We start from the raw sequence: 22,927 nt of genomic DNA on the forward strand, positions 1-22,927 counted from the left end.
CTTCCTGACGCTGCGCGCGGATGCGGCGGCCGTGGGCGGGGCGCGAGGGGCCGGGACCCCCCTGCCCGGCACCAAGATGGCGGCCCCCGCCTCCCGCCCTCTCCCCAAAACCCACTCCCGCCCCCCGCCTCTCCTGCCACCGCCGTCACTTCCGCCCCGCCGTGGCCGAAACTGACACAAAGTAGCGGGCCGAGGCCCCGGGGGGAGCGGGGCTGCAGTTGGGGGGCGGGAGCCCGCGGGGAGCCGAGCCGAGCGCCCCCGCCCCAGCCCCCGGCATGGGCAGGACGGGGCCGCCGGGGCGGGCGCCGAGCGCCGAGCGCTGAGGTGAGGCCGGGCGCGGGGCGCGGGGCGCGGGGCGCGGGGCGCGGGGCGCGGGGCGCGGGGCGCGGGGCGCGGGGCCGGGGGCGGGCGGGATGCGGGAGGACGGGCCGGGGGCCGGGGCCGGAGGAGGTGGCCGGAGAGAAGGGGCGCGGAGCCCGCGGGGGGCGGGCAGGGTCTGCGGGGCGCGGGGATGGGCCGGGGCCGGGCCCGGGGCCGGGGGAGCGGCGGGGCCGGGGGCGCTGCGCAGAGCGGTGGGGCGCGGAGCGCGGTCCCGGGCTCGGGGCCTGGGGGCGGGAGGGGGCTGAGGAGCAGCCGGGGCGGGCGGCGGGCTGGGCCAAAGCTGGGAGGCGAGTCCGGTTCCGTCCCGGGATGGCAGGCGGCCGGGGGTGGCGGCAGGTGGCGGGGGGTCCCCTGCCCGGCCCCCCAGACCCCTGTCCCCTCCGCCAGCTTCCCGGGTCGGGGTGGGCGGAAGGGAGCGGGCCAGCCCAGGAGGAGCGGTTTCCTCCATGGAGCTCTGCCTCCCTCCCAGGCGGCTATTTTTATCCCCAACGAGGCTGCGGAGGGGGCCGGGCCGGGGCCGGGGCAGGAAGAGCCCTGTCCGCGGGTCTCCCTCCCTGCCCTCCCGGCACAGCCCCCGGAGGGGACGGGGTCCGGTCTCCCCAGGGCCAGTGTCCCGGCTCCCGGCTCCCTCCTGAACTCGGACAGGACTCGAACCCAGACCCGCGGGCCGAGAGCGCGTCTGGCCGGCCTCCTGGGAAGGGTGGGGCCGGCTGGGGCCTGGGGGTGCCCACCCTGCACCCTGTCCTCACGGTCCCCTTCACACCCCACCCTCCGTGACTCACCCTCCAGACTGGGTGGAGACCCTGGCCGGGGGCCCTGGGCGGCCTGGCATCTCTAAAATGTGGATGAGGTTTTCCGTCCGGAGCCAGGCACCCCGGCGGCCGGGCGGGGAGGGCCGGGAGGAAGAGGGCTGTGGGTGTCGGCGTTGCCCGGTCCGGGCCCAGGAAGGGCGTCTGTCTGCGAGGAGACAACGGGTGTGGGTGACGGGGCTGCGGCCGGGCCTGTCATTATAGAGGCCGGCAGACGGGCAATTAGTACCTCTTGGGGCCGACAGGCTGGCGGGGGTGCCCCGTCCAGACAGAGAGGTGACAGAGGACCCAGCACTGGCTGGCAGTGTCCTTTGGGCCAGGCTGGGGGGTCGGGGCGAGGCTCTGGGACCCTGTCTCGTAAGCCAGAACTTTTACCTTGTCGGGTGGGAGGAAGGACGGGAGCCAGGACGCCCCGGTCCATCTGATGGATGCTCTGGAGCCTGCACCAGTGCCAGGTGGACGGGACAGGCTGGGGGAGCGGGGGGGGGGGGGGGGGGGGGGGATGGGCAGCTCCTCCTGTGTGTGTGTGTGGGGGGGAAGCCTTGCTTGCCCCGGAAGGTGGCTGACCTGACTCGGAGGAGGGGTCTGGGGACTGTGTGCAGGACGTGAAGGCCGGGCTTCTGATGTGAGCTCCCCTGCAGGAGGAGACCATGGCAGCCCCCGGGGGAGAGGGGGTGGAGGGTTATGACTTGTGAGAAGGGTAGAGCCTGCCCACCCCGCTTCCTGATGCCCTGCCAGGTGTTTCCTGGCTGGTGTTCCCTCAACCCCACCCACCCTCGGGTGGAAATTCTGCTTTCCAGTCAACACAGGCACCATTCATTGCCGTGAGGAGGGCACCTGGGGCCATCCGTTGCCCTGGGGTGGGTCCCTTGAGAGCTGTGCCCCTCCAGTCAGTACCTGGCCTCCTCTCTCTGCCACCTCCTTTCCCTGCAGGTCTTGCTTTTTGTGAACGGTCGGCCCCACTGTGTGCTCCCAGGCGGGGGCATGGGGGGAGCGAGTCTCCTTTTCCAGGGACCCACCGGAGCAGGGTGTTTTGTGGGAGTTGGGGGTCAGGCTGGGGACGGAGGAGCAAGGCTAGAACCGGGGCAGAAAGCCTTCAGGATTCTGAAGAAAGGAACAAAGGGTGACCCTCAGGTTCTCGACCTCACCCGCCTGTCACCTTCCCGCAGGGCCTCCCATGGGATTGCTGGGACCTTGCTGGGTGAGATGGCACTGTGTGCAAAAAAGCGCCCCCCAGGTAAGACAGGCAGGAGTGGGGGGTCCCATGGATTATCGGGGACACCTGGTAGTAGGGGTTGTGGCTCTGGGAGCAAAGGGGAGGGGACAGTGGTGAAGAGTGTGCAGGAGGGTAGATGGGAACGCCTCGTCCTGGGGGAGCCAGGAAACCCCGTTCTTCCCTTTGATCCCCGAGTGGGTTCCCTGGGAGGGTGCTGAGCGCCTGCCCCTTGGCCCTGCACACAGACCCTTTTCTTGGGGTACCCAGAGCGCCTCTTCTCTGGCCGGGAGAGCTTGGGGAGCTGTTTCCATCCTCCCCCCTCGGTCCTCACACCTCCTGTCTCCCTCCTTTCTCATCTTCCCGGGTCCCACTTTTCCTGCGGGCGGGCGGGGGTGGGACCAAAGTGGTTGCCCCCGACAACACGGTCGTCCCCTCGCCCGCATTGGCCGGGCCGGGAGGCGGGGCGGGGCGCAGGCTTTCGCCTACGCGGCGCTGGCGGACCGCTGCCCTGCGGCCGGGAGCGCGGGGCGGAGCCGGGGCGTGCGAGCGGCTCGGGACCCCTCCGCTCCGGTGTCGGCTGGGCGGTCCGGACCCGCGGCCGCGGCGTCATTGAGCTCGCGGCGTCCCCGGGGGAGGGAGGCCGGGAGAATGGCTGGGGCTGCAGTTGGGGTGCGCGCCCGACGGCCCGGGCTCCCCTCTGAGCGGCCGCAGCTCCTGCGCCTCCGAGGGGGGCCGCCGCATCGGCGCCACTGAGCCCCAGGACCGACCCACAAGCAGGCCGCCCTCCCCCGCTCCGACCGGGATCATGACAGTCCCCAAGGAGATGCCGGAGAAGTGGGCCCGGGCCGGGGCGCCCCCCTCCTGGAGCCGGAAGAAGCCCTCTTGGGGGACAGGTAACGGGAGGCAGCGACCGGCGGCTCTCCCGAGCCCATCATTCCCCTCCCACCCTGACATTCGCTTGTCCTCAGCCGCCCCAGCCTTCCCCGTTCCTCTCCTTGCACGCCCAGAGGTCCTGGCTCGGCGGGTCGGTCCCTCACTCTCCCTTTGCATGGTCTTTGGTGGCTGAGCAGAGGTCTCAGCCGGGGGCGTTTCTGGGAGTAAAGCGATGTCAGAGAGGGAGGGCTCTGGGGCAGAGGATGTGGTGGTCTGAGGTTTTGTGCTGCAGTGAGCTCTTGGGGGGCGGGGGGTGTGTCTCGGGAGGGGGTAGGGGGAGGGGGAGGGCCGAGGGGAGGGGTGTGGGATGCTGCTCTGGCTCCAGGACTAAGGCATCATGTTTACTGCCTGACCAGGATGCCCCCTTTTCAGCCGGTGGTAACCGTGACCCTGGGAGATGGATGGGCTGGAGAACCCTTCCTAAGACACCCCGTGTTCTGTCCCCGAACTTGGTGCCGACAGTCCCAGATCGGCAGAGTTTCAGGACAGGTGTAGGCCATGGGTCACTCAGCGACAGCTGTGTTAAATAGGGGACATGTATGCAGATGGCACACATATAGAGAGCAGCTGTTTTCCTCTCTCCTTCATGTCTGTCTCCGTCGGCATGACCCATATCCCTGAACCCCCCCTTCTACTTGAAGATGAGCTTTAAAATTAGGTGATGTCATTGCAGGCCAGTCAGAAGCCACTGCTGCTGACATGTGACAAGCAGAGGCTCCTGGAGGGGGACCGCACATGGGGCTGGGATACAGCCGCAGAGCGGTTCCAGGGCACTGTGACCCTGGGTCTTGCCACCTACCCACCTCCCAGTAGGAGAGGACGGTACCACTGCCGCTAGGTCTGCAGGGGTTCCCAGGGGAGGAGCTTTTGTCTCCAGTTGCTATTCCTCTGGGATTCCCAAGACCATACAGGCCTCAGGCATTAATGAATGGGAGGGGAGAGGAACGGCGTGCCCCCAGTGGAAGACCTTGAGGGTTGTTGGTGAGGAAAGAAGGCATCTTGTTTTGTGAATGTGATACCTGCAAAGCCCAACCATCAGGCTAGTGGTGAGAGGTGGACCAGAGGGAGGAATTTAGTGACACCTCAGGTGTGGCGCTAACTCCTTAAAACTGTACTGTGCAAAGAACCAAGGGCCCTCCGTGTAAACCCCACAGCGTGGGGCGGGCCTGGCCAGCTGCTGGGCCAGGCCTCAGTTTGCTCCCCCTGACTGCAGTGTTGTTCCGTTGCAGAAGAAGAAAGGAGGGCACGGGCCAATGACCGAGAATACAATGAGAAATTCCAGTACGCGGTGAGTGGCTCTGGACCACCGTTCAGACCCTCCTGAGCTGGAAAGGGGAAAGGTGCAGGACGCAGGGGCATCCTTGGTCAGGGGACTGGAGAGTGCTGGGGGAGGGGGAGGCAGCCTCCTCACCGCTCCATCTGCTACTGTGCTGAATTTTTCATGCCTTCACCTGTCGTTGAAGAGGTCACCGTGACCCCAGGAGGCTCCCTTCTCTTTTGTTCTTTTCCCTCCCACACCTGTGGGTGCCGGCTTTTGGGGACCGAGGTCTAGGGCAGGGTAGATGAAGAGGCACCCTCAGTCTGCTTCTGGGTTGGGGTTGGAGGCTGCCTCATTGTCTTCTCTCCCACTGCCATAGAGTAATTGCATCAAGACCTCCAAGTACAATATTCTCACCTTCCTGCCTGTCAACCTCTTTGAGCAGTTCCAGGAAGTTGCCAATACCTACTTCCTGTTCCTTCTTATTCTGCAGGTAAGTAACCCGTGGGAGACCCTTGGCAACTCCCAAGGCCAAATACAGTCCAGGATGAGAAAGGTACTTCTCCAAGGGGAGAAGAAGGCATAGGAGGGGCCTCAGAGGCATGCCTCCTCTTTCCTCTTCCCAGTTGATCCCACAGATCTCGTCCCTGTCCTGGTTCACCACCATTGTGCCTTTGGTTCTTGTCCTCACCATCACCGCTGTTAAAGATGCCACTGATGACTATGTGAGTTGTATCCATTGCCATCCCTTACCTGGTCCAGCTAGATTCATGATATCGTGGCTAAGAGTAGGGAGGGGGAGGCAGAGAGAGAGAGTAGATCTGTGAACAGGTATATATAGCTGGTACCCAGCATGCTCTGCACGCCACCGATGCATCTGCATCCCTGGGAGCAGGAGCAGGTGTCTTAACATTCTTAGTTTCCTCCTTTTCAGTTCCGCCACAAGAGTGATAACCAGGTGAATAACCGTCAGTCTCAGGTGCTGATCAATGGAATGTGAGTGCCAGTTGGAGACGGAAGGCCTTGGGAGGACAGGGGTTTCCTGGGAAATTCTCTGGCTACTGACAGCCTCCTCTCTGTCTTCCCGTTGCCTCAGCCTCCAGCAGGAGCAGTGGATGAATGTCTGTGTTGGTGACATCATCAAGCTAGAAAATAACCAGTTTGTGGCGGTAAGGGTGCCCCTCTAGGCCTACAGGGTGCTTCCTTGGCAGAAAGGATGAGCCTCTCCTGGTTCATGCTGCCTCTTAAACATTCTGGGAGGAACCTTTCTTGAATGAGAAGCTCCTGTGTCATGTTAGTATGGGTGGGGCTGGCTGCTTTCTGGCCACTCACATGCTTGGGACTAAGCAAGCCCAGAATGCGTGGCGGAAGGAGGGATCCCCACAGAGTCCGGGGGGTGGAGGATCGGGTCTCTGGGTTCTCACTAGGTCTTCTCTCTAGGCGGACCTCCTCCTCCTTTCCAGCAGTGAGCCTCATGGGTTGTGCTACATAGAGACAGCAGAACTCGATGGGTGAGTGGCATGCTTAGTGTCACCCCTCCCCTGCCTCCGAAGGGGTACCAAGCTTGTTTTGGAAAGAGGTCCCCAGGTCTGAGGGATGTGCACCTTTAAGAATAATTGGGTAAGCAGGACTGTGGGTGTCCTTCCAGAGAGACCAACATGAAAGTGCGCCAGGCGATCCCAGTCACCTGGGAGCTGGGAGACATCAGTAAGCTGGCCAAGTTTGATGGTGAGTAATTTTGGAGAAGTACCTTTCAGGAAGAGGAGGTGGTCGGGTTTTGGGGTTTAAATTGTACTTCCCCCTTTGGGCTTCTTGTTGCTGTGATTATGGAGCTCCCTGGACTCTTGTGGGGGTCGGTGGTGTGGAGGTGTCAGGAATGCTAGGTGGCTACCACTTACTTATGTTTATTTTTTAAATATATATATATATATATATATATTTTAAATATTTGTATTGATTTCAGAGAGGAAGGGAGAGGAAGAGAGAGAAATATCAATGATGAGATAGAATATTAATCGGCTGCCTCCTGAATGCATCCTATTGGGGATCGAGCCCGCAACCCCGGCCATGTGCCCTGACGGGGCTCAAACCATGACCTCCTGCTTCATAGGTTGATGCTCAGCCACTGAGCCACTCCCGTTGGGCACTACCACTTATTTTTTAATTAATGGTCATTTCAAGAGATCTTCATGGGTGATAACTCCCTCCTGGCTGTGCATATTGATAGAATTTCAGCTTATTCTTATTTCTTATTCTTATTCAGTTCAGAACAGTGTGCTATACGCTCCTTTAACAAGACAAACTGAGCAGCATGCACGGGAAAAAGCTCTCCTGTCCTCTAGTTCTACCTTCCTAAATAGTCAGGTTAACAGGCACTTGAATGTGTTTTCATTCATACTCTTTTTCCGTTTATACAAACATAAATCGGTGGGATCATACTGTCCCCAAATCCCTGCAACCTGCCCGTACCCATTAATTTCATCATCATTATCTTATCACATCACTATAGAAAGAAATTTACTTCATTTTTCAATAGCTGCATATTGTTTCATAGAATTGATCTATCATAATTTACTCAACTATTCACTGACCCTTCGGTTGTGTCTAGTCTTTCTATTCAAATAATGCTTCAATACAAATTGTGACTCGTGCTATTATTTCTGTAGAACAGAGTCCCCAAGTGGGATTACTGGGCCCAAGGGTGTGTGTACTCTTAATATTAGTTCACGTGGCCCCATTCCTTTCCCATCAGCTCACAGTGACAAGCAGTCTCTGGATGGGCCCAAGTCCTAACATCCTCTCCCTCCACTGCTTCCTCTGTTTTGTTGTCTCGTGGTTGAGCTTCAGACTGTGCCTTGAGCGGTGGCGCTCCTGTCTTCCATTCAGGTGAGGTGATCTGCGAACCTCCCAACAACAAGCTGGACAAATTCAGTGGAACGCTCTACTGGAAGGAGAGCAAGTTCCCCCTGAGCAACCAGAACATGCTGCTGCGGGGCTGCGTGCTGCGGAACACCGAGTGGTGCTTCGGGCTGGTCATCTTCGCAGGTGAGCCTCCGAGGGCCAAAGGAAGCAGGGCGAGAGCTGGTTCCGCCGCCTCCCTCGGAGGCGTGGCAGGAAACTGAGGGGGCTGGTTCCATGATAAGGTAGACACCCTGCAGCCCTGAAGACAGGCCCCCTGCCATCCAGCCTGTGTCTCCTCCACTCTGATGCCCTGTAGTCTGGGGACTGGGCAGGAGCCCAGAGGCAGGTTCCTTATTTGGCTTTCCTAGCCCTTCCTCTTCCTCTGCAGGTCCTGATACTAAGCTGATGCAGAACAGCGGCAGGACGAAATTCAAGAGAACAAGCATCGATCGCCTAATGAATACTCTGGTGCTTTGGGTAAGCTGCCCTGCCCTCCTGGTTCTCCCTTTGCTCCCCTCTCTCCTCCCTGGTCAGTAGCCAAGCTTCAGGTTTTGGCTTTAAAGCCACTGGCAGGTCAGCCACTCAAAGGCCGTGTTTATTTCAGGTTCCTTTTAGACTTGGCAGATATTATTTTAAAAAACGTGTATGAATCAACAACTTAAAGCTGAAACAAGTCTTCCTTTCTCTGGATTCCCGTTATGATGATGACTTAGTGTAGCATGTGACCGACCTTCTGTTTGCTTTTGCCTGGGACAAGGAGGCCTTCATGGGGATGGAGAAGGAATGAAAAGAAAAATTTCCATTTGGAGGATGGAGAACGGGGTCTAACGGGGTCTCTTCCCCTGCCTTCCCAGAGTGAAGGATCCCAAAGGAAAAGTTTCTATTTCAGTTCTTGGCAATTCCCGAATCCTTCTCTTGTTGGCTAGAAATTTGAGCTCCTTGTCAGGTTCTTCTCCCCTTCTCTCCTCCCCTACCCCTACCCCCCCCCCCCCCCACCCCGCCCCCCCATTGCCTGCTGCCTGCCCTCCCTCCCCCACCCCATGCCAGCTTGTAAAGGCTGGGCCAGCCTCCGGTGAGACAGCCTTCCCCTGAGAGAGTTGGTTAAGGCTATCATGCAGAGGCTTGCATCGCCCCCTGGTGGCTCTTGTGTACCAGGATGGTTCCTGTTTTGTTCAAAGCATCAGGAGTGAAGGCAGCCCTGGCCGGTGGGGTAAAATGCTTAGAGCTTTGGCCCAAGCACCAAGGGTTGCAGGTTTGATTCCCAGTCAAGGGCATGTACTTGGGTTTCAGGTTCAATATCCAGCCCCGGTCAGTTGGGCACGTGTGGGAGGCAACCAATCAATGTGTCCCTCTCACATTGATGTTTCTCTCTCCCTCTCTATACCCTCCCTCCCACTCTCTCTCTAACAATCTATGGGAAAAATATCCTCGGTTGAGAATGAACAACCACCAAAAAAAAAGTGAAGACAGCTTGGCAAATAGATGTCTGAAATCAGACAATGGTCTCAATTATTTTTCTTTTAACTTCCAAAATTCTCTTAGGCTTTAGGATTCTTCTTCAAGGACTACAAGTTTTATAAGATTTTTGGCTATCGAGAAATCTACATTTCTGAAAATGCAATTTGTTTCCTGTTTTTAAAAAATGGGGGATGCCCGGCTGGCATGGCTCAGTGATTGAGCGTCATCCTATGAATCAGGAGGTCACGGTTCCATTCCCAGTCAGGGCACGTGCCCGGGTTGCGGGCTTGGATCCTCAGTGTGGGGTGTGCAGGAGGCAGCCGATCAATGATTCTCTCTCATCATTGATGTTTCTCTCGCTCTGCCTCTCCCTTCCTCTCTGAAATGAATAAAAACATATTTTAAAAATGCGGGGCAGGGGGTCAATCTATGAGATAATGAGCATGACAGAAATTTGGCATCGTTGTTGGCTTATGGAGGCTTAGCTCAAGTCAATGGGTGATTTCCAGTAAGTTTCCTCTAAAGTTTTGAAAGCAGCTTTCCCCCACTTTCATCACCTTTTTCTTCTTTTTTAAAAATAAAAGCCTGTTGAAAATTTTTATAAGAGTTTATTTGAGCAACATTGTGGACATATCAGGAAGTAAGACCTCAAATGCTTCCCACTTTTACCATCTTTGAGGCCTCCTAAGGGTTCTGGGTGTCAGATGGGGAGCTGCACAGCTATTTCAGTTCCCCATCAGACCGATGGGAAAATGTTCAGAGAGGAGGCCATGTGATGTGGGTGGCAGACTAGAACCTGTCGCCACTTCTGGGTGCTTCCCACTGGCATGTGCCACCGTTTTAAAGATGCCTGGCCCTGGCTGGTTTAGCTCAGTGGATAGAGCATTGGCCTGCAACTGAAGGGTCCCGGGTTCGATTCCGGTTTCCGGTCAAGGGCACGTACCTCGGTTGCAGGCTCTTCCCCGGCCCAGGCCCTGGTTGGAGTGCGTGCAGGAGGCAACCAATCGGTTGTGTTTCTCTCGCATCGATGTTTCTCTCTTCCACTCTCCCTAAAAATCAGTGGAAAGCTATCCTCTGGTGAGGATTAACAAAAAAACAGATGCCTGCGCTTTTGCAGGATCAGGCCTGAGTGACGGCCCTCTGGGACGCACTTGATTTTGAGGGCTTCCTCGGCGGCAGCCTCACCTCTGCTTCTCATTCCTCCCAGATTTTTGGGTTCCTGGTCTGCATGGGGGTGATCCTGGCCATTGGCAATGCCATTTGGGAGCACGAGGTCGGGATGCGCTTCCAGGTCTACCTGCCCTGGGATGAGGCGGTGGACAGTGCCTTTTTCTCTGGCTTCCTCTCCTTCTGGTCCTACATCATCATCCTCAACACCGTCGTGCCCATATCGCTCTATGTCAGGTATGTTGCTTTCTATGCCTGGGGTCTCTCCAGGGAGCTGGGGCTGTCCCTTGGCCAACTGCTCTCGTCTGTGAAGGTGAAATCCTCGAGCAGGAACGTGGCCTCCTCTTCCTGTGCTGTGAACGTGTTATGTTCTTTGTTTTTCTTTGTGTGCAGAGCAACCTCACCACCATCCCCTGGCCCTTCAGACTGTATGGGATGGAAACTGTTGCTTATTTGTCACATGTTTGTTGCATGGCTTTGTGCAAAGAAGCATGTTAGGGGCGTGGCACATACAAAGGAGAGGTAGGAATGGATCTCCTTTGCTCCAGGCGCTTCAGTCTAGGCAAGGAAGAAAGATGTGAACACGTTATAAAACGAAATGGGAACAAGTGTTTTAGGAGTCCTTCTGCCTACAGGCTTATGTGTACAGCCAGGGCACGCAGAGATGTGGGACATGGCCTCTGCCTTCAACAGCAGCAGACTGTCAGGGGAGGGGAGAGACGAGCCTCGTAAGACACTGAGATACCGTGTGGGAGGCACAGCTGCACAGGGCATGCGTCGTTCCCTGCACAGCTAATCAGGGAGGACAGCTCTGAAAGGTGGCGGTTGAACTGGGCTTCGAGTGGTGGCCGGGATGGGTGAAAGGATAGCCTGCGGGAGAGGCTAGAAACACGGGCTTGCAGGTGGGAGCCTAGGAATGGGCACGGGACAGTTTGGCTGTGGGGCAGACGGCTGGAAACATGAGTTTGTTACCAATTGTGGAGGGTCTTGAATTTTTGCCTCTGACCTTTGTACTTAGTAAACCATTAAAGGATTCCTAAAAAAAAAAAAATCTAAATATTTTAGGAAGTGTTGGCAGACAGTGGTGTGCATTAATAGGATCAGGGAGACATCTGGATGCTTGAGGGAGCTGTTAACAAGGGCTGGACCAGTGAGAATGAACAGGAAGAGGAGGGAGGAAGAGTGGCCGAGAGAAATTTTGTACTTAGTGCCTTGCACTTGCGTTAAGTGAACCTGCAACTTTTTAAGGAAATGCTTCATGGAGTCTGAGAAATATGCTACTGCTTTGTTCATACAGATTCCCAGATAGTCCTCCCATCTCCCCACCGGCCCCCGAATCCTAGTGCCCGTGGCAGTGATAGGAGATAGAGTTCCTGTGCTGAGGGCTTCCCTAGAACGTTAAGAGGAGACTCAGGTTTATGGTTTGGTCCTACTGTCTCCTGAGTTACGTGACATGGCTAAATCCACAATCACTCGAGGCCTCAGTTTTCTCGTGTAAAATGGGAACAACAGTACCTGGTCTACCTTCTTCATAGGGATGCCGTGATCGAAGATACTGGACTGGAAAATAGCTGAAAAATTAAGTTACTTTACAAATATTGGGTGGTGGCGTGTCCATCATTGTCACTGTAGCTCTGATTCTTCGGTACTATCTAAGTGTTTTCTGGCTTCCAGCCTAATTATTTTTCCATCTTTGGGCCTTGCTGTTCAGTGTTTTGTATTCAGGTCCACAGTAGCTACCTAAGAAAGTTTTCTTTCCAAGTCTCATCAAGTTCACGGTGTGTGTGTTCGGGGGAAATAGGGGTCGGGGTGGCGCTTAATCAGCTGAGTGTGAGAATGGCCGTGAAGGCATTTCCAGCTAGCTCAGCGGTTGCCTAGTGACTGGGTCCTGAGAACAACCTCGGGTTAGAAGCAGGGTTCCAGCCGTGGCCCCCTTGCTTGGCTGCACTGGACCTCACACAGGGCCTTTTCTGAGAACCCTGACGGTCCATATCCCAAAGGAAACGCCCAGCCAAGAAGAGGGTGCGAGCAGGCCTTGGCATGTTGAAAACACCACGCCACTGTGAACTGAAATCATTTCCCAGGTTTTTGAGGTCCCCCTGCCTTCCGGAGTCAGCGTCTTGTTGGCCTCATGTTCTCTCTGAAAGCCACAGAGCCGGGGTGGGCTTGGAGCCCTGAGCCAGGTGGAGGGAGTGTCAGCTGCGTGTGGCCCGTGAGGAGCGGGCCGAGCGCCTGCTTGGTTCCCTCCCCGACTGTGGCCCCTCTGGCGGTGGCACGTGTGTGGCCGGGGCATGCGCAGCACCCTCATTATTTCTCTCTCTCTTTTCTCTCCCTTCCCTCTCGCATTTTCTCTTGTTTTCTCTGCATGGTTTCTGTATTATTAGTCCTGAGGTAAGAACTGGTTGAATGCCTTGTCTCCAGCCCGTCTTCCTCCTTTGCCTGTGCTGTCTGCCCCGCCTGCCCGGACCCTTTGCACTTTCTTGTCTGGAGAGCCTCAGAGGGTCGGGGTCGGGGACCTCCTTTGCCGGCTATACGTGGCTGGTCCGCCTTCAGGCTCTCCTCGCCCTTCCCCGCCCAGGTGCCCGTGCCCAGGTGTCACCAGCCGGAGCGCCTGCAGAGGCGGCCTGTGTGGGTGGGCGCCTCCTCCCTGCCCCGCCCAGCCTCACCCCCTGTCTCCTGTGCAGTGTGGAGGTCATTCGCCTGGGCCACAGCTACTTCATCAACTGGGACAAGAAGATGTTCTGCACGAGGAAGCGGACGCCCGCGGAGGCCCGCACCACCACCCTGAGCGAGGAGCTGGGCCAGGTGGAGTACATCTTCTCCGACAAGACGGGCACCCTCACCCAGAACATCATGGTCTTCAGCAAGTGCTCCGTCAACGGCCGCAGCTACGGTAGGCGGCGCCGCTGGGACGGGGCTCGCCTCTCACCCGGAAGGAGAGTGGTCCCGGGGCTCCCACAGCTGACTTGACATTTGGGTCTTTAGTTCTTTCCTACCGGGGCCCGGGGGGCCTTGAAAGGGTCCACTCTGGGTCCCATGTCAGGCAACAGACACTGACCGGGCTTCCCTCCTGTCTGCTGACCTCTCACCCGGTCTCGGTCTCGGCTCCAGGCAGTGGGGGAGCTCCTGTTTGCAGTGAAGCCTGACACTGGCCTCTGGGCGTCCTGGCCAGGTTGGATCTTGGCTGCCCTGTGGAGTGCTAGACTCACCCTGTGTTGCTGTTCAGGGGCCTTGTGAGTCTCTGGAATGTGACCATGGTCTTTCTAGTGTGGCCCTGTGGCCGGGGCCTTGTGGCTGAGCTGCTGGGATGGCTTGGGGCCGGGTGTGTGGTGTCTGACTTTTATGCAGAGGGAGTTCTTACAACTGCTTTCTGTACTAACTCAGGCCTGAGGGCCAGTGTGTGAGGCCTTGTCTGCTGTGTAGGCCCAAAGGGTGAGAGGCACCCCGGGAGGCTTGGGAGCCCTTGGGAGGCAAGCGGTGGGGGCGGGGTCCCAGGGGCAGGATGGGGAGCAGTGGGTGCCGTGACTTTTAGTCCTGGGGTTCCAAGGATCCAGGGTGCCTGTTGCCGCCTGTCCTTTGAGTCAGCGTGTGAATCTGTGTGACATTTGCTCAACAATTCGGGTTGTGGGTTTTGGGTGCCTGCGGTGGGGGGGGGGTGTTGGAGGTTTCTCCCCTTGCTTGGAGGGAACGCTGGCTCTGATGTGGCTTCTCGTCCTGGCTGTGTGCAGGTGATGTGTTCGATGTCCTGGGACACAAAGCTGAAGTGGGAGAGGTAGGTGCAGCCCCACAGTGATTCTGTGTATTCTGTTTGCCAGTTAAATGGGGCCTTACCAGTAACAGTTGGTGTAGTTGGAGCGAGGTGTTATCTGGTCAGGAGGTGGAAGCTGCGTGGAGGAATGGGTATTTCAAGGAAGAATTGGTAGCGGGATTTTGAAGTCCACAGCGGGCAGGATCTTGGGCTCTCCTCCTGAGAGTTGGAAGGGCGGGAACAACAGGGTGGGGACAGCACCTTTCCTGGGGGGCTGCCTGGTGACCCACCCTTTCCTGATCGCCCCCTTACCTGCCACAGAGGCCTGAACCCGTCGACTTCTCCTTCAATCCTCTGGCCGACCAGAAGTTCTTATTTTGGGACCCCACCCTCTTGGAGGCTGTTAAGATGGGGGACCCCCATGTGCACGAGTTCTTCCGCCTCCTCTCCCTGTGTCATACTGTCATGTCAGAGGAAAAGAACGAAGGTGCGTGCAGAGCTGGCTTGCGCTCTCGCCTACTGACTCGGGCCTTCAAGCTTGGGGCCTGCTCTGCATGGCGGTCGCCCTGGGGCTCCCTGGGTGGGACACGGGGCTGAGAGGGTGGCCACTCACACCACGTGTGTCCTTCCTCCCACCCAGGGGAGCTGTACTACAAAGCCCAGTCCCCGGACGAGGGGGCCCTGGTCACTGCAGCCAGGAACTTCGGTTTCGTGTTCCGCTCTCGTACCCCCAAGACCATCACTGTCCAGGAGCTGGGCACAGCCGTCACCTACCAGCTGCTGGCCATCCTGGACTTCAACAATATCCGGAAGCGGATGTCGGTCATAGGTGAGGCCAGGCCCTGGTGCTGGAGGACGCGGGGCAGCTGGCACGTGTGGAGTGGGGTGAGGAGTGCTGGGGGACCCTTGTTGGTATGTTGGCGTTGGGGTCTGCACCTGCCTGAGCTTTTCTGGGCCTTTCTCCCCTCCTCACTCAGTGCGAAACCCAGAGGGGCAGATCCGACTGTACTGCAAAGGGGCTGACACTATCCTGCTGGACAGACTCCACCCCTCCACCCAGGAGCTGCTCAACAGCACCACCGACCACCTGAATGTAGGTGTGAGGCGAGGAGGGACCCCGTGGTTCTACTCTCCGTGTGGAGGGAGGGGCGAGGGGTGACGCTCTTGACTCTGCCTCCAGGAATATGCAGGGGAAGGGCTGAGGACCCTGGTGCTGGCCTACAAGGACCTGGATGAAGAGCACTATGAGGAGTGGGCTGACCGACGGCTCCAAGCCAGCCTGGCCCAGGACAGCCGGGAGGACAGGCTGGCCAGCGTGTACGAGGAGATTGAGAGTGACATGATGGTACGGGCTACGGAATGGGCCGAGGGTGAGCCGGGAAGGCTCGGGTCTGGGACTCGTGTCAGGGACCCTTGTGGTATTTCAGCTGCTGGGCGCAACGGCCATTGAGGACAAGCTTCAGCAGGGGGTTCCAGAGACCATAGCTCTCCTGACACTGGCCAACATCAAGATCTGGGTGCTCACCGGAGACAAACAAGGTGAGAGCCCAGTGGGGCAGAGGCAATGGCATCTGGACAGCAGCCCCCTCGGGTCCTGCATGAGCCCAGGGCGTCAGGCAGGAGAGGCGCTGACTTTGTTGGGGGCCTGCTCGTAGCTCCTGCGTTCTCTCTTGGTAGAGACGGCTGTGAACATTGGCTATTCCTGTAAGATGCTGACGGACGACATGTCAGAGGTGTTCGTGGTCACTGGCCACACGGTCCTGGAGGTGCGGGAGGAGCTCAGGTAAACGGGCCGAGCGGGCGGGCGCTCGGTGTTGTGAACATGGGTCGGGCGGGGCTTCCTGGACCCTGATTGGGCCGGAATCCCTGCTCCCGCCCAGGGAGACCACGGTCCCGTTATCCCTCCGCAGGAAGGCGCGGGAGAAGATGGTGGACCCGTCCCGCACCGTCGGCAACGGCTTCACCTACCACGGGAACCCGTCCTCTCCCAAGCTCACCTCTGTCCTGGAGGCCGTGGCTGGGGAGTACGCCCTGGTCATCAATGGACACAGTCTGGTAAGTGTCGCCATCCTTAGCTTGGGCAGTGTTTTTCCAGAGAGCACTTCTCTCCGAATGGCGTTTAGGTCTTACCTTGTTCTGATTCCCCTCGACTTTGGGGGGCTGTGGTCTTTAAGGGGACGGGGCGAGGCTGACGCCCAGGTCTCTCCTGGGGAAGACAGGGCCTCAGGGCTCTCTGTGTCGCAGGCCCATGCGTTGGAGGCCGACATGGAGCTGGAGTTTTTGGAGACGGCCTGTGCCTGCAAAGCTGTCATCTGCTGCCGGGTGACGCCCTTGCAGAAGGCGCAGGTGGTGGAGCTGGTGAAGAAGTACAAGAAGGCTGTGACGCTTGCCATTGGGGACGGAGCCAATGATGTCAGCATGATCAAAAGTGAGTGTCGTGTGTAGATGTGTCGGTTGGGTGGGAGGGTGGAGGGAGGGGCCCCTGAGGTTGGGGAACCAGGGAAGACTAAGGGGGGACGGGGCTCTGAGTTGGTGGGATTCTCAGGTGTGTGGCCACCTTCACCCTCGTGTCCCCTCTTGTCTCTGCAGCGGCTCACATTGGTGTGGGCATCAGCGGGCAAGAAGGGATCCAGGCTGTCCTGGCCTCAGATTACGCCTTCTCCCAGTTCAAGTTTCTGCAGCGCCTCCTGCTGGTGCACGGGCGCTGGTCCTACCTGCGCATGTGCAAGTTCCTCTGCTATTTCTTCTACAAGAACTTTGCTTTCACCATGGTCCACTTCTGGTTTGGCTTCTTCTGCGGCTTCTCAGCCCAGGTAGTGAGCTCGTAGTCCACTGGCTTGTCTGTCTGTAAGTTCCTTAAGGCAGAGGTTGTATCTTTTCTGTTCAAAGCTTAATCCCTTAGGGCCTAGCTTTTTCTGGTTCATGCATTTAAAAAATGCTTATTGAAGGAGTGGGCGTGACTTCCAGAAAATTCCTTAGGGCTCCATATACACCACATTGCCATTTTCCTCTGCCTGATTTGTAGTGAAGAAGGGTGACGTGTTCTTTCCTCTCTCTCCCCGTTTTCTTCCCAGACCGTCTATGACCAGTATTTCATCACCCTTTACAACATCGTATATACCTCCCTCCCCGTCCTGGCCATGGGGGTCTTCGATCAGGTACGGGGAGTGTGATGATCGCGCAGGATGGGGAGGAAGACGCTGTTGGGTGGAGTCACGCTGACAGTGGCGGGCGTGTGCCGTGTGCCCTCTGCTGTGGCCCGGGCACGGCTTTTCCCGGCTGACTGTGACTCCCCTGGGTGGCTGAGCAAAGACTGATCGGGGGCAGTTGGCTGGAAGTTAGATCTAGTGTCAAAGAACTTAGAAAGCAGGAGGCAGGGACAGGATCTGCCCAGTCAGAACGGCCGCTTCTGAGGCCTCGTGTGTGACCCGGTCTCCCCACACAGGACGTCCCCGAGCAGCGGAGCATGGAGTACCCTAAGCTGTATGAGCCGGGCCAGTTGAACCTCCTCTTCAACAAGCGGGAATTCTTCATCTGCATCGCCCAGGGCATCTACACCTCCGTCCTCATGTTCTTCGTCCCCTACGGAGTGTTTGCCGAGGCCACCCGGGACGACGGCACCCAGCTGGCCGACTACCAGTCCTTCGCAGTCACTGTGGCCACGTCGCTGGTCATCGTAGTCAGCGTGCAGGTCAGAGGCAGTTGGGGACCTGCCCTCGCCTCTGGAAGGAGTGAGCCTCCTGTCCTGGGGCCGCCCTGGGCACGGCAGTTCTGTTTCTGGGAAGGGGACGGGTTTTGGGGTGACAGCTCCTGCTTGTTGCAGATTGGGCTGGACACGGGCTACTGGACGGCCATCAACCACTTCTTCATCTGGGGCAGCGTGTCTGTCTACTTTGCCATCCTCTTTGCCATGCACAGCAATGGGCTCTTCGACATGTTCCCCAACCAGTTCCGCTTTGTGGGTGAGTCTCTGGCTTCCCCTGGAATCGCTGGGCGTCACGACCGTCCTGGGCTCACAGGGCAGGAGCCGGTCTGCACTCCGCGAGCAGTGACTGGGTGCTCCTCAGGTGCCGGTTCTACAAGGTGCTGGGGGGAGGCGGGTGTGTCTGACCCCGGTGCTGCCCTCAGAGGCTCCATGCCCATGAACGTGAAGAACAGCCCTGCTAGGCTGTACGCGGTCAGGCCCGAAGGAGGACAAGGGCTGGCAGGCGTCACGGTCAGCAAAGTGACTGCATGTGGGGTGGTCAGGGAGAGGCCCACATAGGAGGCTGCTGTGAGCGGTGCCAGGATTGGGGAGTCAGGTTCCAAGTCAGGGAGCTGAACGTGTGAAAGGGCCACTTGTTTCTCGGGCAGGGAGAGAGCTCCTGCCAGGGCGGCGGGGAACCCCCACTGAGCAGTGGAAGAGGCCGTGCCGGGTCGGACATTCAAGGCGTCAGAATGCCAGGCTGTCAGGTTTGCATCTGACGTGCCAGGAGCCTTTTTTTTCTTAAATTATTATAATAATTGTTATTTTTATTTCTAATCCTCACCCGAAGATATTTTTCCATTGATTTTTAGAGAGAGTGGAAGAGAGAGGGAAAGATAGAGAAATATCGATGTGAGAGAAACACATCGATTGATTGCCTCCTGCCCAGGGCCTGGCCGGGGAGGAGCCTGCAAGCGAGGTACGTGCCCTTGATGGGGATCGAAGCCGGAACCCTTCGGTCCACAGGCCAACGCTGTACCCACTGAGACACACTGGCCGGGGGCTTTTTGTTTTTTGAGGAGGAGAGAGTGGGGAATGACAGCAAAGGATTACTTCAGGAAGATGAATCTGGCAGTGGTGGCCAGTGAGGAAGCTACTGCAGTGACTGCGTGTAAGGCTGTTCAGAACCGGTGACAAGGTGGCTGTGCTGGGTGGCAAACGGGCTGGTTGGGAGGCATGAGGTGAAAGATGCATTTGCACTTTTGGCATTTTCTTGAGATCTTTTCATTTACTCACCCAGGGGGCCTTCGGTCAGCCCCTGCTGTAGGTCACCCCCTATTCTGGATGCTGGGGATGCAGCAGTTAACAAAACAGACAGAATCCTGGGTTTCATATTTCAGTGAGAGAGACACACAGTTTATAAGTTAATAGATACATAAACTGACTTCTGTTTTAAAGGATCACTCTTACTGTGATAAAGTGGAGGGAAAGGTGGCTCTAGCAGTAATCAGGTGAGAGCAGTGGTGGCTTGCAGTACAGCGAACAGTGGCGGGAGCCATAGGCATTTTGGGAATAGAGCCAACAGATCGGAGGAGCAGTGTGCGAGAGAGAAGTCAGAGTTGGCCTCTGGGCTGTTGGTGGTGGCAGTGAATGGGAGGTGGCCTTTCTGGAGCGGGGGACATGGAGATTGGGGCGGAGGGAACGATAGTTCACTTTTGGCCATTAGAAATGGAGATGCCATTAGAGGTTCAACAGAGATGTCAACTAAGGCCGTTAGAGAAACAGGCCTGACGTTTTGGGGAGAGTTTGGAGCGAGAGTCAAATTTGGAGATACCTGTACGGGGAGCAGGGAGGAGCCGGAAGCCAGGGTGACTTAGGCCGTGAGCCTGGGGGAGTGGGGGAGCTGTCCACCCTGTGACTCCCAGGGCCCCTGACTCCTCTGCGTTCTCAGGTAACGCGCAGAACACCCTGGCCCAGCCCACGGTGTGGCTGACCATCGCGCTCACCACGGTTGTCTGCATCCTGCCTGTGGTCGCTTTCCGATTCCTCAAGCTGAACCTGAAGCCCGATCTCTCCGACACGGTGAGCAGCGGGCGCCCGGAAGCCCTTCTGGCATAAACACGCATGCAGCTGCGGCTTTGGGCTTCGGCTTTGGGCTTCGTGCCTCACGTGTTGGCGGTGGTCCCCATACCGTCCTGTCCTGGGGGCTCTGGGTCCCTTCTCGGTGGTGGTGTCTGACGCAGCCACACTGATGGCCACTCCTTCCTCGTGCTTCCCCCACCCCCGCCAGGTCCGCTACACCCAGCTGGTGAGGAAGAAGCAGAAGGCCCAGCACCGCTGCATGCGGCGGGTGGGCCGCACAGGGTCCCGGCGCTCTGGCTACGCCTTCTCCCACCAGGAGGGCTTCGGGGAGCTCATCATGTCGGGCAAGAACATGCGGCTCAGCTCCCTGGCGCTCTCCAGCTTTACCACCCGCTCCAGCTCCAGCTGGATCGAGAGCCTGCGCAGGAAGAAGAGTGACAGCGCCAGCAGTCCCAGTGGAGGGGCCGACAAGCCCCTCAAGGGATGAGGGCTGGGACCTCTCTGCCCCGTGCCAGTGATCAGAGCTCACAGGGCGGGCTGGCCACCGAGAGGACCGTGTCGTAGCTGCAGGTCCTCCTGCCTTGCCCCTCCCAGGCATCTCCCCTGGTGGACTCTGTCCTGCTGGCCCCATCAGAAGCGTCTGGGACATTCCAGCCAGGGGCCCTGCCACCAGCTGGGAGGGTGGAGGGGGCAGGCCTCGAGCAGAGTAGGGCCTTGGCCATCTGGAACCAGCCCCAGGGGGGGACCAGATGTGGAACCAAAAACAGGAGAAGAAACTGTGAGAGATTGGGTCTGCCCCTGCCTTGCCTGGGAGCCCACAGGGAGACTCGAGTCTCTGTATTTTTCTACTCCCCTTCCCCAGGGGCCCTCGGGGCCCCGTTCCTGAATTACATGAGAATGTATCGTGCCGGGAAGCCAGAGACCTGTTGGGGCCTCTGGGCCCCTCACGTCGGGTATGTCTCTCCTTGGTTTGTGTTTGTGTCTAGTTTGGTTTTGTCTTTTTTATTTGGCAAGTGGAAGAGGCCTCTAAGTGACTTCTATGTTGTGGTCGGTGTCTTAACTCTCCTGGGAAAGAGGCGGGCGCACATGGGTGCCCACCTGGCAGTTGTGGGGTGGTTTGGGAGGAGTGGCAGTTCTGGGCGGGCCTCCAGGGGCTGAGGGGAGTGAGGCTGACCAGGAGGGAGGGGCCTGTTAGCCAGAGGGTGCGCGGAGAATAGAGGAGGGTTTGGTCCTGTCTCCTTCCTCACCTTGGGAGTGAAGAGCTGCCCCCTCCCCCAGCACACTCACATATCAACTCCCGGTTTCCGTAAGTCCTGCTGGCATTGGGCTGGAGCCTGGGATAGTGGCCCTGTCATTCTCTGGCCAAAAGCTGGGTATGAAGTTTAGTCCTAAAAAAAGGTTTTGTTTCATTTTAAATGTAGACTCAAGTCCATTAGCAGAGTCCCTCTGACTCCCTTCTCCCTCCTCATCTGGTATTTTCCTGCACCTGTACCCCAGGACCTGAGGGGGGGCCCGAAAGGGGGAAGCTGGCCTCTGCTTCTCCCTTCTGGTGAACAGGGGGCCCCACCCGCTGGGCCGGCACCTGGGAGGAGGTGGTGGAGGCCGTGAGCCGGGTGTGGAGGCGCTGCTCGGTGCCTGGCGTGGTCTGGACGGGACTGGTTGGAGCCTCGGCACCTCTCCTTCCTCCATTCATCTTGGGGAGAATCCTTTCCTCGTCTTTGGTGGAGGGGGTCCTCAGGAATGGTGCGGGCTGGGTGTGGGGTGCAGAGATCTTGGACATTCCATTATATGGCGCCCCATGGAGCTGCAGGTGGGCTTCGGTGAGGAGGGTGGGTGGGCCTCCCATGGGGGGAGGGAAGCTCGACAGGGAAACCCCTAGGGCCACACCGTTTACAAACCCAACATCGTGTCTGTCTGTGTGTCTCAAGGTGAGAGTCTGATTTTTATACCAAAGAGGAAATGATTTTTTTTCATATTTGGTTTGTCTATTATATAAATAGAAATTTATCTATATATATATACAGTTATATATTATTTTTTTGGTTCTCTCTCATTTTTTAGGGAGGGAGGAAAGTACCAAGTTGCATTGAACTGTAATTAAGGAACATTCTGTATAATTTATGACATATTTCTATACTTGGAAAAATTATATCATTTTATGGATATAAGAGAAAAATGCCTTTTTATAAAATTTCAGTTTCTGAGAAATGTGTAATTTGTTTCTTTTCTGATGTGTAATCAAGACATGGTCAATGTGAAGAGAGAAACCCTTTCTTGAACCAGGGTGCCCAGGTCAGACAGGCAGGAATGGGGTGGGTGGATCTGGGCTGAGGGGAGAGGGCAGTCTGGCTGGCAGGGTGAGCCCCTCTGTTAGCTCACCTGCCAGACTCCGGTTCAGCTGGACGACGGGGCAGTGGGCGGGGACTGTGTGCTCGTGCCTCGGACCTTGAACTGGTCCCTTTTTCAAACACAAGCCAACCTTTCCTTTGTAATACGTACCAAGTGGGTGGGTATGTGCAGGGGAAGTACCAGGTAAATATTTTACGTTTTTGTTTGTGTTTTTTGGGGTTTCTTTTTTTGCTTTTACCCCATACCTTATCCATTAGTATCAGCCTCACAGACTCACATCTTCCTGGCTTTTCATAGAAGTGACTATCAAGGGACCTAAATAGTATAAGCAAGACTGCAGAAAATTTTTTAAAAATATATTTTTATTGATTTCAGAGAGGAAGGGAGATGGAGAGAGGGATAGAAACATCATCGACCTGCTGCCTCCTGCACACTCCCTGCTGGGAAACGAGCCCGCAGCCCGGGCATGTGATGTGCCCTCGCTCAGAATCCAGCCATGACCTCCTGGTTCATAGGTGGAGGCTCAACCACTGAGCTACGCCGGCCAGGTGGGGGCAGCATTACTTCTTTGCTCATTGCCACTTCTAGACATTTTCCTTCCATCTCTGTACAAAGATGCTTCCTCTGAGCCTCCTGCCACTCAGATTCCCATGTTCTTCCCAATTATCTGCTAATTCTTTCACTTGGGCTTGGGCTCCGTCCGACCATCTCCGGTCCCCACCCACCATCACCCCAGTGCCTTCTCTGACCGCGGATGAGAAGTCTGCCTGACATGTTGGCTTGGTTCTTCCTCATTCTGACTAACCCTCCCCACCCCTATTGTAACACACGGACACCCACAGCCCCCGGGAGCAGCTCCACGTCTGAAACGTCACAATCCGGTATTTGACCCTCCATATCCTCCCTGCGCCTTCCACCTGTGCTCCCAGCACGACCTCCT

General features: G+C 57.3%; 1 protein-coding gene across 3 annotated transcripts; it reads left to right on the forward strand.

Annotated features, from left to right (window-relative positions):
* The first annotated feature begins 149 nt into the window (after positions 1–149).
* ATP8B2 (ATPase phospholipid transporting 8B2) lies at positions 150–21,827 on the forward strand. 3 transcript variants are annotated; one of them, XM_070395674.1, is made up of 28 exons: positions 150–324; positions 2,360–2,427; positions 4,569–4,627; positions 4,977–5,090; positions 5,224–5,322; positions 5,532–5,593; positions 5,694–5,766; positions 6,038–6,108; positions 6,246–6,325; positions 7,484–7,642; positions 7,887–7,975; positions 10,164–10,360; positions 12,808–13,016; positions 13,852–13,895; positions 14,193–14,358; positions 14,512–14,700; positions 14,849–14,964; positions 15,052–15,216; positions 15,299–15,410; positions 15,549–15,654; positions 15,782–15,926; positions 16,116–16,299; positions 16,461–16,684; positions 16,946–17,029; positions 17,317–17,562; positions 17,695–17,833; positions 19,508–19,638; positions 19,847–21,827. In XM_070395674.1, the coding sequence occupies exons 2-28, from the start codon at positions 2,397–2,399 to the stop codon at positions 20,123–20,125; spliced, it is 3,573 nt and encodes a 1,190-aa protein (XP_070251775.1). In that variant the 5' UTR covers positions 150–324; positions 2,360–2,396; the 3' UTR covers positions 20,126–21,827. The 3 variants fall into 3 exon arrangements, with proteins under 3 accessions (XP_070251775.1, XP_070251776.1, XP_070251774.1); XM_070395675.1 differs by lacking the exon at positions 150–324 and adding an exon at positions 1,622–1,645; XM_070395673.1 differs by lacking the exon at positions 150–324 and adding an exon at positions 3,181–3,299 and having other exon boundaries at positions 2,389–2,427.
* The last annotated feature ends 1,100 nt before the right edge of the window (positions 21,828–22,927 follow it).

This window comes from Myotis yumanensis, unplaced genomic scaffold (assembly GCF_028538775.1).
Source record: "Myotis yumanensis isolate MYYU_CA2020_CCGP unplaced genomic scaffold, mMyoYum1.0.hap1 SCAF_17, whole genome shotgun sequence".
NCBI classification, from domain to species: domain Eukaryota; kingdom Metazoa; phylum Chordata; class Mammalia; order Chiroptera; family Vespertilionidae; genus Myotis; species Myotis yumanensis.

Bases quoted from the DNA above. Each gene is read 5' to 3' on its own strand.
- ATP8B2 (XM_070395673.1), top strand. From the start codon at position 3,212: ATGACAGTCCCCAAGGAGATGCCGGAGAAGTGGGCCCGGGCCGGGGCG. The intron at 5,091-5,223 runs GTAAGTAACCCG...TCCTCTTCCCAG, and splicing joins TGTTCCTTCTTATTCTGCAG to TTGATCCCACAGATCTCGTC. The intron at 7,643-7,886 runs GTGAGCCTCCGA...CTTCCTCTGCAG, and splicing joins CGGGCTGGTCATCTTCGCAG to GTCCTGATACTAAGCTGATG.